Below are 17,562 nucleotides of genomic sequence, written 5' to 3' on the forward strand. Positions count from 1 at the left end.
GCGGGCTCACAGACCCGTCGTATTGCATGAACCAGCTCTGATGCCAGTTGTTGGAGCCAAGCCGCGAGGCTCAGCTCGGATCACGATCGCCGGCGATGCTCGGCGAACGCAACGAACACACGCGAACACGGTGGAACACACGAACGAGAGAGAGAGGGCGAGTATTCACTGCGGGACGTCGCAGCTTGTTCGGTCTTTGATTGATACTTATCTACACAATGCAGATGCGTACAACTCGGCATGGAGACCGAGCTCCCCGCGCCACGACGCTGATCGTGCGCGACTCCGTTGCTCCGCGGCGCGCGCTGCATGCGGCAACCAGGATCGTGGCGCGGACTGACCGACAGAACCGGGCGCGTCGCGGACTGGGCACACCTCCGCCCGTGCGCGCCACACTAGCCTAGCTAATGCATCAACTGAAAACAAGAAATTACAACGATGTGCAACAGTTTAGCTAACAGCCACAGGGCGCCGCCAGGGCGCGCGGCGTAGTCGAAGGCACCGTCGCCGTCGGCGACCAAGGAGGAGGTGAGCGCGCGAGCCGTGGGGCCAGGCCCGAGCAGCGACCTGGGCGCCGGCAGGAAGGAGCAGGCCGAGGCTAGCTGCGGGGAAGCCGGCCGCGTCCACACCGGCACCCCTCGCGTGGCGTCCTGCAAGAAGAAGCCAAGGAGGCCCTCGCCCAGGCCTGCTGGGCACACGATCTCGCGTAGGAAGGTCCGGTCGGTGAAGCGGACAAGCCAGCGGCGGCATGTCGCGGCGAACATGAACAGATCCTTGACGGTGCCGACGCGGGAGAAGATCTCTTGGAGGACGTGCGCCGGCAAAGCCGACATGTCCCCGCCCCCGCCCCGTCGTCGTCTCTTTGCAGCGATCGCGTCCTCCGGCATGCCTCCCGCTCTCGCTACTGCTAGTCTGCTAGCTGTACGTACCAACATGCAACTGTGACAAAGAACAGACAATTTTGCGTTCGTTTCGTTGTTGTCTTGTTGACGACAAGATTTTATATATATAATACCCGGCCGGGACACCAAGATTTTCCGATATCGCCCGCCGCCCTTCCGGCGTCATTTACGGGGAAAAAAAGTGAAAAACGGAACAAAACTGGCAACTAACCGTACAAATCTGGCAAGTGAAGGCCGTAATTGACAGGTTCAAGAAACTGATTCCAATTCAGACTATTTCAATTTCCATATATCCAAACGGACCCAGATGATTCAGATTTCAGAGAGGCCGGTAAAGCCAATCTTGCCAGTTGCCAGCCACCCAGAGTCAGGTTCAGGACAAACGCATTATGTCACCAGTACACAAGACAAAACTTTGGCAACCTCCAGTAACATTCTGATGCATATTTGTTCACTTTTATACAAGTAATAACATGCAGAATAATTCACAGTTTGTTCATCCCCCACTTTACAGGAAAGATAGTATATTGTGTACAACACATCCATGCATGTGTTCAAGGATATTCCTTTTCAAAGGCATATATAACAACGAATCAAATAAGGGGTTTAATATTTTTTTGCGGGTAAAATAAGGGGTTTAATATGGACCGGGAATTCTATACATGATGAGACAATTACAAGAATGTGACAGATACATCTGCATACAGCCCCTAAGGTTGCGGTAATGACTCACTCTACCCAAAAATCTCCGAAAACCATGTTCTGTTGTCTACTTCCCTGCAGTAAGATGAAACAGTATTACATGACTTCTTTTTCATCATGAAAAGAATAGCTTCAACCTTCTCCATGAGAAATTAAAAAAAAACATGATCAGTAGACACTCAACTGATGTCAAAGTCTGAACTGAAACAACATTGGTCTTGTTTGGTTTGGTTCTTTCAAGAGAATAGTAACACTTTGACTGGTAATTACGGTGTCAAACAAAGCCAGTTTACAAAATCAATTTCAGAACCCTGCAGATTCTAATGAGGCCTTTGATCGCGTGATTTGAGGATGGTACTGTAGCATCGCTGTAGCTAATCATCGATTAATTACCGTCATTAGATTCGTTGCGAAATGTTATATCCATTCTTGAAGAGGTTTTGCAAATAGACTTCATTTGGTCCTTTATGCGGAGGCTAGAATATCGGTTCTAGGAAATCTAGAATGAAACCAAACGGAGCCAATGCTGGCATAGGTCAGTTCAGAGAAAAGACTTGACAGAGAGCCTCTAATTTATGCTGGTGAGAATTCCCAGTTCCATGCTGAGGCTGTTCACATGACTGCAAAGCTTGATAGGGAACACTAAAACAGAATCTGCTCCTGCTAAGCACGCATGTCCGGGTGTCCAGATTCGGACTACTGTCTACTGCCGGCTAAACAGCAGAGCGAGGCTGGCCAGAAACATTGCAACATTGGGCTTATTTATACCCAGTAGTGGTCCGTAGCATCAAAAGCACTTACGGTAAAATGTCAAGTGCTCAAAAGATTACTCCCTCCATTCTATAAACTAGAGGTCATTTTAAACTTTTCTAGATACATATATTTATTATTTATGTAGACACAGGACCTTTGCCTGAACGTTACCACAGGTATAAACAACTTTCAATACGATAATAGGAGAAAAAACATTATGTTTCGATATCATCAAACATTACAATCTTACCGATCTTGATTCTTAAAAAATATATATTGTTTTAAGCCACTCTTAGATACATAAGCATATATTTAAAATGTAGCCTGTAATTTGGAAGGCGGAGAGTACTGACGTATTAAAATAACCACCATTTGCAAACACTAATAATATATATAGTTATTAAGGGAATATGCAATCCTTCACGCCTGAAAGCATTAACGAAAGGCTTCTCTTCAGTGGAATATTACTTTGCTGCAGTACTTTAGTTGCTTCATTAACAAATCACAGAACAGGAGGGACTAATATTTTTTTAGGATTGTTTCTGATTCAAAACATTTATCCAGGCAAACAGTCTGCACGACCACTTTTACACACTGACTCGGCCATCATCAATTGGACTTCACGTATTGAAAAGCGTGCGTGCAGAAACAAGCGCAAGATGGTGCACTAATCAAAATATCTAGAAACATACTGCATTTTTTATCTGCTGCTGGAAGCATGTGGATACAACGAAATAGTACAATTTGAGGCTAGCTACTAGCCAGTCGCTAGCATTGTCAGACGGTCCCTCTAGAATTTTTGGGTATTGCCTGTCCCTGAATTTTGGAGTATATATTCATCTCAATCCTTGGGAGATGAACAGCAATATCAACTATCACAAGTTATTGGAATACATTTTGTTTATGTCCGATTCTGTGTGTCAAAATTACTCTGGCTTATTTCAACCCCAAAAATGAAAATACAGCCTCAAGTGATGAAGAAAGGAAGCCTCCTAATGCAAAATCCGACTTTTGGGACCATATCAGGTGCCCAAACGCCCACAAATTCACCTGTTTTTCCTTTTCCCCCTGGATTTCACTTTCTTCTCAAGATTTTTGACCTTATATCCAAGAGCAGCAGCATCAGGCTGCCCCAGAGCAGATCTCTGGGCTCCTGCGATTGCTACGGGTGACTCTGCTGCAGGAGATCCACCAAATAAATTGAAGATTGGCCTTTTTGTTGCTGGCGAGGGCTCAGCTTCCAATGGAGGAAGATTTAACAGCTTCCTCACAGCTGGCTGTCGGACAACTGAAGAAAAGAAGATAAGGGACACAAATTATGAGCTAAGGCCGTGAAACAGAACACAACTTAGAGCAATCAGGTCTTAAAGCATGGGATCATACTCACCAATACCGTATGCAAGGGAAAATATGTTTGATGTGATCCAGTAACAAAAAATTCCCTGGAGGAAAGAAACACTATGAGTACAAAGTTTTTGAGTTCCGAGGAAATTGATGCACCATGTATCTAACTCACAGGATGTCAGTGTCTAATCCTGTTTGCAAGTTCATTCAGTTTAAGGACAGCTAGTGCCATCGGGCATCCGTTAGTTTGTCAGGAGTTAGTCAGGTCAGTACTTGAGCTATTCTTCAGGTTTCAGTCAAAGTAGTTAGTAGCGCATACATCCAGTGGACCATGACTGAGTTTTAGGAGCCACTAGTGCCATGCTACCTGGTCATTCAGACCTTATCAAGTTGTAAGTTTCAATTACAAACAAGAGGAGAGAATCACGTAAAAGCTGCAGTTTCGTCGCAGCACAAAAGTCTAATGTGTTTTACATGTTCTCTGACAACTTGCCTTATATAGTCATTGATTTCATCAACACATTTTCTTCAGCCACAGTAAATGTAGTTAACTTGTTAACATTCACACAATTTAAACCTATGAAGACTTGAAGAGATAGGCCTGTAGTACCTCTCACATCTTGGTATAAGAAAAACAAAAGCCTACTCATGTGTCTGTCACTTCGGATTTGAAGTAAAAGCAACGACATACTCAAGTATTCCAAATTAACAAAATTGTGGTAAAGTGATTCACTGATTCATCTAAAAAAAGATACAATCAATGTAAAAAGATAAGAAACTATCAGCATATAGCAATATTTTCATACCTTGGCAAAATGCATTGTAAATGGGACTGTCATAAAAGCCATTCCTCTAGCAACGTTCTTCATTTTACCGGTCATAGGAGTTCCCTCCATTCCTTGTTGCAAGTTAAACTTCAATAGCATAATTATTTGTTAGAGTTAACTGTAGAATTGATAAACAAAATAGAAAACAGTAGATGTTTTAGGTTTAAAAAATAGGTGGTCAGTAAGCAAGAAGAGATAAGTTGCCCACAAAGCAGATAGTTTTAAGGATGCATGGCCGAACAGAGTGTAGTTACCCTGGTGAGTTTAAATGTTTAACAAACAAATGCATAATCACTTGTGGGGACCAGATGGTAGTAAATTCAGGTTCCGATTGAAAAACACGACATGAATATATGATCATCCACAACTGCTTGTGGAGGCTTCTATTTTAGTAGTAGTTTTTTTTTTGCCACTAGAGAAACAAGCATTCAAGAATGCAATAGAGGTACAGCAAATAAATTTCGCAATGAAAAAAATCATAAAACTAAATCGAAACAGACAAAGTGCACACCTCCACTGTAGCGAAGGCGGTCAGTCCTGTTACCACAGGAAGGAGGTAAAGAGAATCTGGAGTCGTCAGATCAGTAAACCACAATGCTCCGCCTCCTTTCATTGATGGGACCTTCTCAACCATGTTTGATATCTACAATAGGAAGTGAATAAGAGTACTACTATACAAACTAAGGTGCAAAAAAGAATTGGAGTGGCAAGAAGATGTATGCGTAACTCACAGCGAAGAAAAAGCTCACGAATACTGGCCCTTGAATCAGAAGCCCTTTCATTGGAGCAAATGGACTAACACCATGCCTGTAGTGGATGCAAAAAGATCAAAGAAGTTAATGAAAATGGAGCAAATGCATGGCACACAACAAAGGGGGAAAATGATTTGTTATGAGCTTCAGTTTTAAATTGTTTCCTCACGTACTCAATACAGAGGAATAAAAGTGAGAATGCATAAACAAGCAAAAGTTATCAACAGATATTGTGCCTATGAACAGTGTATATCAACCAGGAAATAAAAGCTCAGTTTTAAATCATTGAAGTCTACATAACTAATAGTCTACTCACGATTACATACTTCTTGAATAGTGCCTCCATTTTAGCTTTTCCCTCCTGTGCTGATTTTAGATCCATAGTCTACATGATACAAACTTGAAAGGTTAGCATGGCACAAAATGCACTTGACTAACAATACAGCAAAAGTATAATTTAGATTAGCTAAGAACAAGATCTCACATCCGTCTGATCTTTAATGGCTTCCATCTCTGGCTTTATTGCCTGCAAAAGCAAAAGTTTGAAAGAAGCAAAGAATCATCTGAGAGTTATACCTAAGGAAAAATGTGATGAAAGTATGAAGCTCATATAACATAACACTAGGAAAGTAAGGAGCGAAATAAAGTGATTCAATATAAATCATTACAAATGTCTTATGAAGTACCTTCTGTTCAACATTAAGTCTTATTTTCCAAATGAAGGTATTGCATTTCACTTGACCACTTAAAGGCGCTAAATCAGAAATGGACTAACTTAACCCTTATAAATAGAGTTCCAATCAAATCAATGTTGTTTCTCATCAAGAACCAAATGTGCGATATGATTTGTTCAATATTTACTAAAACTACAAAAAAAATATTTCAGAAAAATACTATGGGCATACTTGTTTCGATAGATGCCAGTGCGACCTTATTTTCATATAGTAAAACGAACATAGTTACTCCCTCAATTCCAAATGTATGCCATTTAGGACATAGATACCAGTCTCTAATATGACACTTACTTAAAGATTTTTTATAAAAGCATATTATTTTAATTAGAAAAAGGTATATGCTGAATATAATTTTTCATTATGAATCTAGGTATATCAACCATGTGTTATATTTCTATGTAAATTTTTATATATATTGATGGACCAAGTTAAAGAAGTTTGACCGACTAGAATCCTAAAATGAGCTACATTTGGAATCAAATGCACTAAATATATAAGTGGTCGAAATTAGGATTTTTTTACTGGCAGCAAATGCGGGAAGCAAACATTTGTACAGGAGGGTGTACTATAAGACATTATCTAATATTCAAGAGAGAGAAATTAAGTCTCAAGTACTGAAAGAAATGAGCGGTCTGTGGTAACACCAATGAATCACATGAATGATAACCAAGAAGCAATACACAGCGGTGACTAGTAAGTACACTCTTTTCTTTTCTTTTTTTCTGGGCAACAATAAGTATATTAACTAACACAACCCAAACATCTAAGAACCCTGTGCATTCCAACAGATCACAATATCACATTCTGCATAGCCAGGTTTTTTATTATTTAATGAGCATTGGCAAACTTTAGTGTTCAACATTTTGAGGACAGGTACTAAAAAAAATGCATGCGGTCAACCACCAAGAATCTACCCGTGGCCGAGCTTATGCTTCTTTTTTTATTTTCATAGTAATTGAAGTGCATAAAAGGTGTGATACGACAAGGTCTTGCAACTGCAAATCCATTGTTGAGAACTAGATGGGGCGTAATACTACCCCTTTGAGTAGTGCAAGAAAACAAGATCGTGCCCACGACTACTCGTGAAACAATTTTGTCATGAAAATAACAAAATCTTTCTACATTCCCATCATCGACTGAAATAGTTTCACGATAAGGTTTTGATCCATGCATACACAAACTATGAAAACAGGCTACAACGAGTTCAACTAAATCCATTAGGGCAACCTTACATTTAACTTCGTCATGGACTTCAATTGATTCACAAGCAGCGGGATTGTCGCGGTCCGGATAATCAAAGTTGTCAGCGCGATGCACGCCCACCTAAACACACAGCAGCAGAGGAGAACAGGTAGCAAATCAAGCAGGCGATCAAAGTGAGATCCCGAACCTTACAGCTAAACAGCAAAGCTTAGTAGCTCACCAGTTTAGCCCGGTAAAGGTATGGACGGCGTCAATGAAGTGCTGAAGCGCGGCGACGGGGAGGAACGAGTCGGCAGCCGCGGCGGCAACCTCCCCCGGGAACGGCGCCGGCACCGCCGCCGCCGCCGCCTCCGCTGCATCTGCAAGGACGCCCGCGGCATCGACCTCGGCGACTGGGGTGGGCTCAAGGTCGGGGGCCGGGGCTGAGGAGGAGAAGCTGCGGCGGGTCGGCCCCGCGAGGTGGAGCGAGAAAGGGAGCCCGCCTAGGGTTTGGGCCGCTCCAGAACGGCGCTGGAGCGGGGTGTGGAGCGGTGGGAGCGGGGTCGGGAGCGCCGGCGACGAGCTCGCCTGCTCGTCGGGGGAGTGGGAGGTGAGCGCGTGGGGGACGCAGGGATGGACCCGGCGTGTGAGGTGGTGGGATAGTCGGGCGGCGATGCTCCTCCGCGCGGCGAACGCCATGGCTGGGCTGGTGCGTGGCGGCGCGCAGTGGTGGGAGCTGGCGAGAGGGAGCGTGAAGGCCGGAACTGGAAGTCTGTCGGAAGCCCAAGATGGGCTCTGGGATGGACCACCCTATGGGCTTTCTCAGATTTAGTTGGGCCTTTTGTCATTACAAATGGGCTTCCATGGCCCATCCGAATCAGCTTCGGGGGGAGGTCGGCGCGTGATGGTGGTGGCGTGGCACGAAGATGGAAGAGATTTGGCTGGACGCGGCGGGCCGCCGCGCACGAATCCCATGATCCCATCAATGCCTGCGCGCTGCTTCTTCAATTCCAACTCGAGTGAGGAAAAGCTAAAATAATCGGACCCCATCTCCTCGGCCCGTGGGATCCCCCTCCTCCGCCGCCCACGGATCAGCGCCACCGCGCCGGAAGACCGGGATCGTGACGGCCACATGGTGGCGGCGGCCGCGTTGCCATGGGTGAGTCCCCATGCCTAATCTCGTCTCCTATTAACCCCCGCCCCTGCGGCTTGCTCCCTCGCGCTTCAGATACACAGCTTCTGATCAGTCCGTCCGTCCATGGAGCTTCTTGGGTTCGCGGCAATGGTCCTTTGACTTTCTGTTGCTACTTTTCTTTGATCCCAATCTGGGCAACCTAGTGGGCTTGTTTTCTGTTCGTCTGTTCGTGTTGGGCTGACGGGGAGATGGTTCTTGCATTGGTTGTTCAGGGAGGCGGCTCGCCGGCGTGGATCGACGTGCCGGAGCGGAGCAAGAGCGCGTTCATGGAGCTGAAGCGGAGGAAGGTGCACCGGTACGTTATCTTCAAGATCGACGACAGGAGGGAGGAGATCGTCGTCGAGAAGACCGGCGCGCCGGGGGAGAGCTACGACGACTTCACCGCGTCGCTGCCGGCGGACGACTGCCGGTACGCCGTCTACGACCTGGATTTCGTCAGCGACGACAACTGCAGGAAGAGCAAGATTTTCTTCATCTCCTGGTTAGTGATTTCTTCCCCCGCCTCTGCTTTTTTCATCTCCTGGCCTGGCATGCGATTTGTTGATTCTGGATTCTGAATTGGTGTGTCCCCTGTCCAAACTCCAAAACCATATGCTCTGGTCATACAGTAGCCGCGAGTGCTTACAATGCCTCGGTTGAGGCTTGAACAGGGTGTCTCCATTTTGACTCCTGTGTCTAGACTACAAGAACACATTATTATTGCAGCCGACTTCTGAACCAGGCAGCCAGGCTGACAGCAGTTGTTACACATTTTAGGCAGCATTTAGTTCCCAAACTTTTTCACACAGTATCTGTCACATCAAGTTTTCGGACACATACATGAAGCATTAAATGTAGTTGAAAAAATAACTAATTACACAGTCTAACTGATTCATACGAGATGAATCTAATGGCGCTAATTAATCCATGATTGGACATTAATTATCAAGTAACAATAAAACGTGCTACAGTACCCAAATCCAAACTTTTTCATCAACTAAACACCCCCTTAGTTTCAGTGATGATCTGAATCTGTGAATTCGTGACATCATGATCTGTCCAAAGTGGTCACAATGTAGCTATAACATGTTTCAAGCGCATCGACTAGCATTTTAGCTCTCTGTTAACTTCGAAAGTTTTATAGGCCCATAGCCATCAACACAGCTGTTATGCTTGACAGACAACACTTCCAACTTACAAAACAGTAGTGTCAGTAGAATAATTGCATCTTGACAGGCAGTAGTTATGCTTTCTACTTTCGGCAAGTAAATTAAGTTTCGAAATCGGGAAGTGCCAAGGGGAGATTATTGTTTTAGAGTGGCCAGTGATTTCTCATGTTACTGCAAGGCCTGAACTTTCGTTTCACAACATGACGGGGTATTAAGTGAGGGAGTTTTCATTTCACAACTAAATTCTTATAGCATATTCATATTAATAATAACAAGTGTCTTCTTTCCGTGCAGGTCTCCTTCAGATTCTCGCATCCGTGCGAAGACCATATACGCCGTGTCAAGGAATCAGTTCCGCCACGAGCTTGATGGGGTGCACTTTGAGATCCAAGCAACTGACCCTGACGACGTTGATCTGGAAGTTCTCAGGGGCCGTGCTACAAGGACCTGATGATTGACAGAAACTTCGTTAGCTGCATGGTATACACTATACATGCCGGTCGCTTAGAAATGCCTACCGTGCTACCGAGGTAGCTCGTGTCAACTGATGTACTAGTAGAATAGTAGGCTGCTGATCACACCCAATCGAGCATGCAGTGTTTCTTTCTTCTTTCTTCTTTGAGGTAGCACCTCTGTCACTCTGTGATTGTCTAACTAGATAAGTTCCCTCTAATATGATGTGGAACCTTACATCTAATTATGTACGTAGTATCTTTCTGCTGGGCTGCTGCTATGCCAATATAATTGTGTTTCAGACTGGGTTTGAACTGCCGTGGTTTCCGTACTTCTCTTACCTGAATCCTGAATGATCATGGAAGTTGTGGTTTTTAACATCCTGGTTGCTTTCCTTCAGTGATGCATACTTGCATAGGTTACCTTTCAGTTGCTGGTGCGATCGAATGACAGAAACGTTGATCATGAAGGCGTCGTTTTTACGGATCGATCACCTTTCATTACTTTTCTCTAATACAATGAACAATAGTTGGTCCTTGTGACATCGTGTGTAGGTCCACATCGCAATCGCTTTTTTATATACTTACGAGCAATTGTTATTGTGACAGCCACTACCATTTGAATGGAACCGCATAGCAAGTTAACAATTACAGCGTCCAACTAATTAGATCCTGTTTGGATTATCTACAATTAAGATTTACTCCAAATTGAACTTTATGCGACTAAAAATTTAGTCCATATGTCACATATGTTTGGATTTTAGAATAAAAAATTCAAAGCTACTAGCGCTCGGACGTCCGGGAAGCTCCATCGCAACATTGGAAATTAATTGCTGCAACACTCAACATTACTTGCAACATTATAAAATTATATATGAAAAAGGCTCTATCATCCGATTCTGGTAGAAAATTCCTAACACAACATGATACTATACGTTGGACGTTTTATGCAACATCTAATAAGAACGACAATGTGTAGAAATAAAGTTTTCTAAGATCATCTTACCTTTTGCAATATTTAAAAATTAAACTGCCATATTTTTAACTAAAATTGCAATATTAAAAAAATCAATTCTATTTTTTCAAAAATAATAAAACAAATAGAATTAGTCGATTAGATTAAAATGTTGTAACATGGTAAATCAAAATCAACTATTAAAATATCTATAATAAATTTATGCAACATCTTAAAATAGTTTTTGCAACATCATCTCGCATCTCCTACATACAGAAAATGAAAACCGCAACATTGCACCATCGAACAATTATAAAACAACTATTACAACATCAATAATCAACTGAGACTCCCACTGCGACATTAGTAATAAATTTAAAATCCTACTGTAATATTATCGTATATCTATTGCAACAACAAAAAAATCCCTCATTGAAGTTGGAATACCTTTTCCACTCCAACATTAGCTCATACCCTATCAGAACAAAATCACGTGTAACCGCAATATCAATATGCTAGGTTAAGGCGTATGATTTTTTTTAAAACATCCAACGTAAAATTAGGTGGGAGATACATTAAAAATATACAAATATCCACTTTGCCCTTGCGTGCAAGAGGATGGGGGCAAGAGGATAAGCCGATGAGGTGAAAAAAAAGAGAGGTAATTCTAATCTTTCACTGTTAATTCCTTTAAATTGATTTAGTACAAATTAGGTGGACTGTGAGAACTGATGGTTTAAAGTTTAGTTGAGGTGGAATTAATATTTAGTCTACCCTTTTAGTCCACCTGTTGAGATCATCTAATGGATTGATCTTATTAGACATAAAGCTTAAGGGTTTAGGCATCCAAACAGAAGTTTAATCCGACGTAGAGATACGTAAACATGCCAAAACAATCATTCATTCGGCGATTAGAAAGTAATGCTGGGCGTTGCATTTATTCTAAAAAATGAATAATTCAAAGTGAGTATGTTTGACATCCGTGCTGCATTACCACGAGGAATATGTATATCGCTCAAAAGCATGGTCACAGATGTGATTCGAGAAGAAGCATGCGCCGAATAAGATAAGCGTTATGCATGTGCCGTGCAAAACAAGCACCGTGCAAGCCAACGCCATCAAAGTTAACGACATGCAAGTACCAACGAAGTCTGCGCCATGCCGCATGAGGATAAGAATGATAAAGAAGATAACGCAGCGAAGGCCGCAGCGTTGTTCGCAGCACTATATAACGCAGCGAATGATAAAGTTTTATTTTTTAAAAAAATTTGCAAAATTTATTAGCATTTTTTAGGATATGTCTTCATCTCTCTCTCAATATCAATATCGTATTAGATTTGTCTTAAGTCAATTTGGATTGGCTTTGACTAAATTGATAGAAATAATAATAATATTTACAATACCGTATTTGTTTCATTGAATTCACCATAAAATATATGTAGAAAGTGTATATTTTGGTTAGTATATTTGTTGCTTTTTATAAATTTGATTAAAGTTAGTTAGATCTAATTTAGAATAAATCTAATAGAATATATAAATAAAATTGTAATAGGGAGTATGCACGCAGGTCGTCCAAAGTTGGCCACCCGCCCGTCGCCCTCGTACGACGCGCGTGGGTCTGGCTCGGCTTGGAAAGTTCAGCCAGTATCCCCCGCCCGTGCACGTTCGCACGGACAGCAACCCTCACCCTCACCCATCACTCGGCTCTTCCGCACGGGACAAGACGCGTTGGCGTCGAGCCAGCCGGCCGGCCGGCCGGCGAGGCGAAGCTCTGGTCTGCAACGACCAGTCCCCTGCAGCTTTCCCCGCAGCCAATCACAGGAGGCGGAGAGAGCGGAAGGCTGTTTCCAGTAGATCCCCCGTCTCGTCGCGCATGCAGAAAAAAAAAAGAGTAGATGGGCATTGCGCGGCTACTGTAGCACTCTACAGCGGGGTGCGGATGTGGTCGCATAAAAAAAAGCCGGCCCCCACGCACCGCATATCCACGCATTCTCTTTCCTCACCGCATCCTCTCTCTCCCCGCCCATCCACAAAGACCCAACTGCCGACGCGTCTGTCTCGCGCTCCTCTCCGCCCTCAGCGAACCTCGCGCCGACGCCCCCTTTCCCGGTCGCGGCGACTTCGAGCTGGAGTCCAAGGCAAGATCGAAGAGGGCACGGCAGCAGGAAAGCACAGGAGCAAGGAGAGGACGACGGAAGCGGCGGCGGCGCACCCAATCCCAATGCCCCTCCTCACTCGGAAGCGCTGGTTCTTCGTCGGCTCCGGCTACGGTCGTTGCAAGGTGAGTTCTTTGCTCTGCATAGTCTGGATTGGTGGTATAGGGCTTGATGCAGAGGTGGATGAAGTGCAGAGGGCGGGGTATTTTTTACCCGTGTGGGAACTAGTTGATTCAGGGATGCGATATCATACTCCCCATAGATTCACTGCTTTGAATGATTTTCCTGACCAATTGATGAAGAATGTATGAAGAAATTGTCTACTTGAAATCTATTTTTACATTCTCTGTCCTGTTTTTCTCTCTCTCCCTCACATGAAATCTATTTTTCTCTGTTATAATAATTTGTTGTGTTTATGCAATACCCCTCTGTTTGTGTTCAAGTGACTGCAAATTTGTTTGTTTCCATGAGCTACCCTCTATTCTTCACCATACTGAATTTTCATATGTGATAAGGAATTAATGGACAACTTGTGGCAAGGAATCGGTGTTGCTTCTCAGCAGTTGGGTGAGGTGAATTACACCCCTGGCATCGACATAGATGAAACCTACATGCCAACTGATCAGCAACTTAACAACTTCACTCCTGAGGTACGACATTGAAATTGTAGTAGAATTGAATTGTGTTCTCAAATCATTGTCGAATGTGTTATTGCACTGACTATATTGTTGGTATCTATTTTCAGGGATCCGAAAACATGAACCCTGTGCCAGCAAAACCAGCAAAGCCTAGGAAAGGCGGACTTGGACCCAAACGTTTAAAGAACTTCAGCACAAAGGAGGATGAAATCTTATGCTCAGCATACTTGAACGTGAGCAAGGATCCTATTGTGGAGTGAGCCAGTCATCGGGATCATACTAGGCAAGGATAACAACTTACTGCAAAGAACACAACTGCCCAAGGTCAAAATCTTCGCTGCAGCACAGGTGGGGCGATATCCAGAAGGATACTTCAAGATTATGTGGGTTCTACGCTGAGGTTGAAAGGAAAAACCAAAGTGGCAAGAGTGAAGATGACAAGGCAAGGAACTATAGACTCTAGTGCTACTATTAGCATTGCATAAATCCTAGTACATTCTTTCTGATTTTTGCGACATTAAAATAAAAGAGAGCTCCAAGTTTAAACTGGTGAATATATGTGCAGGTCAAAGATGCCCTCCAGATGTACGAGGGTATTGTCGAATCCACTTTCAAGTTCATTCATTGTTGGTACATGTTACGCAATGAGATGAAATGGAACGAGTGGCTCGCTTCCATGTCTGCAAGCAATGGGGAGCAATCTACTGAACCTGCCAAGGCAAGCACAGATGCCACACTCCCGCCTAGAATTGATAGGCCAAATGGCAGGGACAGGGCAAAGAAGCCGCGTACCAGCAGCACTGCCTCTTCAGCTTGCCTTGAAGTGCTGCAAAAAATGTCCATGGGCCACAATACTTATGAAGTACGGGTTGAGGCGGCAACCAAGGAAGAAGCCAAGGACATCGCTTCTCGCTCAGATCGCAAACTCGCTCTACAAGAAGAGCAGTTGCAAGTCCAGAAAGACCAGGTGCAGATACAGAGAGAGCTACTCGAACTGCAGAAGGCAGATCGGGAGGAACGGGTCATGAGCATGGATCTTGAGAAGTTGTCACCATGGGTTCAGGACTACTACATCAACAAACAGAAACAAATCTCCGCAATGAGCCTGAGAGGTGATGGTTCCAGTGGCCCTAGGGGGCAATAGGTGTAATAGTGTGCACTACCTGTAATAATATGTGTTGAACTAGTTGCTTTGTTATGAATCCAGATGATAGTGTGTTGTATGCTACCTATATCATTTTCAGACGTTGAGAAATTTATCATCTTTAGACCAAATTGCATGACAAGCTCATTGTTTGTTCTGCGAATCAATGGGTAACAGGTTTGCTTAACGCTCACACATCTTGCCATTGTAATGGAATATATGGTATACAATATTTTGGCATTGATTTTAGGACAAATCATGGCACAAAAAAAGATAAACAAGGACATAACTTCCTCAGACAGATGATGGCACCTTTCCCATGTACAAATCAGAGCGAAAAGCCATCTATAGACTGTATGTAGCAAACTGAAACTTATAAAAGGACACTTAAGTTAATACTATAGACTGAAGTTCATTCCATTAACATTGAGCTGTTCATTTGCTGGTCGGCTTTGGATTTGCCTGTGTCGTGCAATCAATAGACGAACTTCTGGAACGTTTCGATTAGGATCTAACCTTGGCGTTGTTGCGCCATCATAATCTTCAATTCTCAGCTCCTCCATCCCTTTCTCATAATCAATACCCATATTATGTAGAATGATTATGCAATCAACTATATAATTCAGGGCTACTGGCTTAAACCTCCGAGCTGGTCCTTTTATGATTGCATACTTTGCTTGCAGCACACCAAATGTACGCTCCACATCCTTTCGGTATGCTGCTTGTTTAAGTGTGAAGTACTTGTGCTTATTGCTTTGAGGGCTAGAGACGCCATTGATCAAAGTAGCCCAAGGAGGATAGATACCATCGGCAAGATAATATCCCATATCATAATCCCTCCCATTAACCTTGAATTTCACTGCAGGTCCAATGCCTCTGGGTAAGACATTAATATCATTACAAGATCCTGGCATGCTAAAGAATGCATGCCAAATTCTAAGGTCATAGCTTGCTACAGCCTCAAGAATAATTGTGGGTTTCTTGAAATGACCCTGTACTGGCCGTGCCAAGCTGTAGGGCACTTCTCCCACTCCCAATGCATACAATCAATACTACCGATCATACCAGGAAACCCTCTCTCTTCAGCTTTCTGAAGAAGCCTAGCAATATCTTCAGCATTGGGTGGCCTAAGATATGATTTCCCATAGAGCTCAACCACTGTCCTAGTGAATTCATCGACACACTCAAGGATCGTGCTCTCTCCCATACGAATATAATCATCAAGCCGGTCCGCAGGCCCTCCATATGCAAGCATACGCAATGCAGCAGTTACCTTCTGAACTGTGGCGAAACCCGGTAGGCCTGCGGCGTTGACTTTCCTTTCGAAGTACTTGTTCTTGGCCAAAACAGCATGACAAATGTCAAGGAACATAGCTGTGGACATTCAGAAGCTGCAGACAAAGGTATGATTCATTAAACAATGCTATGAGTCATTAAACAGAGCATTCGCACTAGGAAACTGCAGAGAACTATCAAAGGAACAACACTAACCGGCGACGAAAGAACTTCTCGCCGTAGACAGGGTGATCGACAAAATAATCCATCATCAGCCTCCAATAGCCGTTGTACCTATCCCTGGGCACTATCTCCCTCCTAATTACAGAGCCTCGATGAGGACGATCTTCTTCCTCCTCAATTATCTGGAGTATTGTTGCTCCAGTTACAATCTCCTGCTGAGCGTCTTGCCGTGACAAGAGTTCACGCTCTCTTTTCCTTCTCCAAGCCATTCTACATTCAGACAATGGGGAAAAAATTTCAGGTAAACAGTTAGGGTTCTTGCCGAAACAGTAATTTCCCTTTATAAATCCATCAATTTCTACAAAGGAACAACCAGTCCAAAGCATGTCTCCTCCATAATTATTTTGCAATTTGTCATGTTCGTGTATGAGAGAGCAAGAAGAGTCCAAAGAACAGGCAAAATCTGATTAAACAAAACCAATGCTCTGCAGCCTACCGGCGGCAAGCCTGGGCACCTGCCCTGGGTGGACGGGCGGTGGATCCGCCGGAACAACTAATCCAACCACCGATTGACAACAAATACATGCATATTAAGCCATTTTCTTACCTCAATCCGATGCTCTGGCGCTTCAATTCCAATTCTGTCTGTCGCCTCAACGATTCTTGCCGCTACTCGTCCTAGTCGCCGATACCTTCCGGAGCTGCGACGACGTCGACGTTGGAGAATAGCCTAGCGCCGTTTGCCGGCCACGGACAGCCACCTTCACGAGCCGACCTGGGCGGGAGGCATCCCTTTTTGGCGGGAGGCAACTTGCTCCGGCGCTCCACTGGCGGGAGGCAACCGTCTCGGCTGTTTGCGAGACCGCGTCCGTATTCTGCTGGAAAGGGGCTTCTCTCATCGCGATGCGGGCGCTAGGCCACGGTGCGGATACAATCCGTTTTCCGCATTCGCAACTGTGCGCTGCTGGAAATAGCCTAAAGTCAGCGAAAACGACTTCCCTCTCCATCACACATCTGAGCCCTCCAATTCCTATCGAACCATTAGTCCAGCCAACCCCAATCTCACAGGCCTATTCTCAGCCCATATCAGCCCAGCCAGTGACTCCCGCAACCGGCCGCCACCATCTGCAACCTCCATCTCCCGCATCCGCAGCAACGCAGCAGCGACACCTCCGTGAAGAATGGCGGGTATCGCCGAGCTTGCACTCCAGCTTGGTGTT

General features: G+C 44.2%; 2 protein-coding genes across 3 annotated transcripts; one reads left to right on the forward strand and one right to left on the reverse strand.

The window, feature by feature from the left end:
- Nucleotides 1-3,034: 3,034 nt before the first annotated feature.
- Nucleotides 3,035-7,958, reverse strand: LOC120691524 (mitochondrial inner membrane protein OXA1-like). Its single transcript, XM_039974600.1, has 9 exons — nt 7,438-7,958; nt 7,247-7,337; nt 5,765-5,806; nt 5,607-5,665; nt 5,260-5,335; nt 5,040-5,171; nt 4,508-4,615; nt 3,745-3,799; nt 3,035-3,645 (listed from the first exon to the last, which is right to left on the reverse strand). The coding sequence occupies exons 1-9, from the start codon at nt 7,893-7,895 to the stop codon at nt 3,404-3,406; spliced, it is 1,263 nt and encodes a 420-aa protein (XP_039830534.1). The 5' UTR covers nt 7,896-7,958; the 3' UTR covers nt 3,035-3,403.
- A 247-nt stretch (nt 7,959-8,205) lies between these two features.
- LOC120691361 (actin-depolymerizing factor 10) lies at nt 8,206-10,310 on the forward strand. 2 transcript variants are annotated; one of them, XM_039974405.1, is made up of 3 exons: nt 8,206-8,355; nt 8,604-8,872; nt 9,834-10,310. In XM_039974405.1, exons 1-3 carry the CDS (start codon nt 8,329-8,331, stop codon nt 9,988-9,990), a joined length of 453 nt encoding a protein of 150 aa, XP_039830339.1. In that variant the 5' UTR covers nt 8,206-8,328; the 3' UTR covers nt 9,991-10,310. The 2 variants fall into 2 exon arrangements, with proteins under 2 accessions (XP_039830339.1, XP_039830340.1); XM_039974406.1 differs by having other exon boundaries at nt 8,349-8,481.
- The last annotated feature ends 7,252 nt before the right edge of the window (nt 10,311-17,562 follow it).

This window comes from Panicum virgatum, chromosome 9N (assembly GCF_016808335.1).
Source record: "Panicum virgatum strain AP13 chromosome 9N, P.virgatum_v5, whole genome shotgun sequence".
In the NCBI taxonomy this organism is placed as follows: Eukaryota; Viridiplantae; Streptophyta; class Magnoliopsida; order Poales; family Poaceae; genus Panicum; species Panicum virgatum.

Bases quoted from the DNA above. Each gene is read 5' to 3' on its own strand.
- LOC120691524 (XM_039974600.1), bottom strand. From the start codon at position 7,895: ATGGCGTTCGCCGCGCGGAGGAGCATCGCCGCCCGACTATCCCACCAC. The intron at 5,172-5,259 runs GTGAGTTACGCA...TTCCTATTGTAG, and splicing joins TCGTGAGCTTTTTCTTCGCT to ATATCAAACATGGTTGAGAA. The intron at 3,646-3,744 runs GTGAGTATGATC...TCTTTTCTTCAG, and splicing joins TTCCCTTGCATACGGTATTG to TTGTCCGACAGCCAGCTGTG.
- LOC120691361 (XM_039974405.1), top strand. From the start codon at position 8,329: ATGGTGGCGGCGGCCGCGTTGCCATGG. The intron at 8,356-8,603 runs GTGAGTCCCCAT...TTGGTTGTTCAG, and splicing joins CGGCGGCCGCGTTGCCATGG to GGAGGCGGCTCGCCGGCGTG. The intron at 8,873-9,833 runs GTTAGTGATTTC...CTTTCCGTGCAG, and splicing joins AAGATTTTCTTCATCTCCTG to GTCTCCTTCAGATTCTCGCA.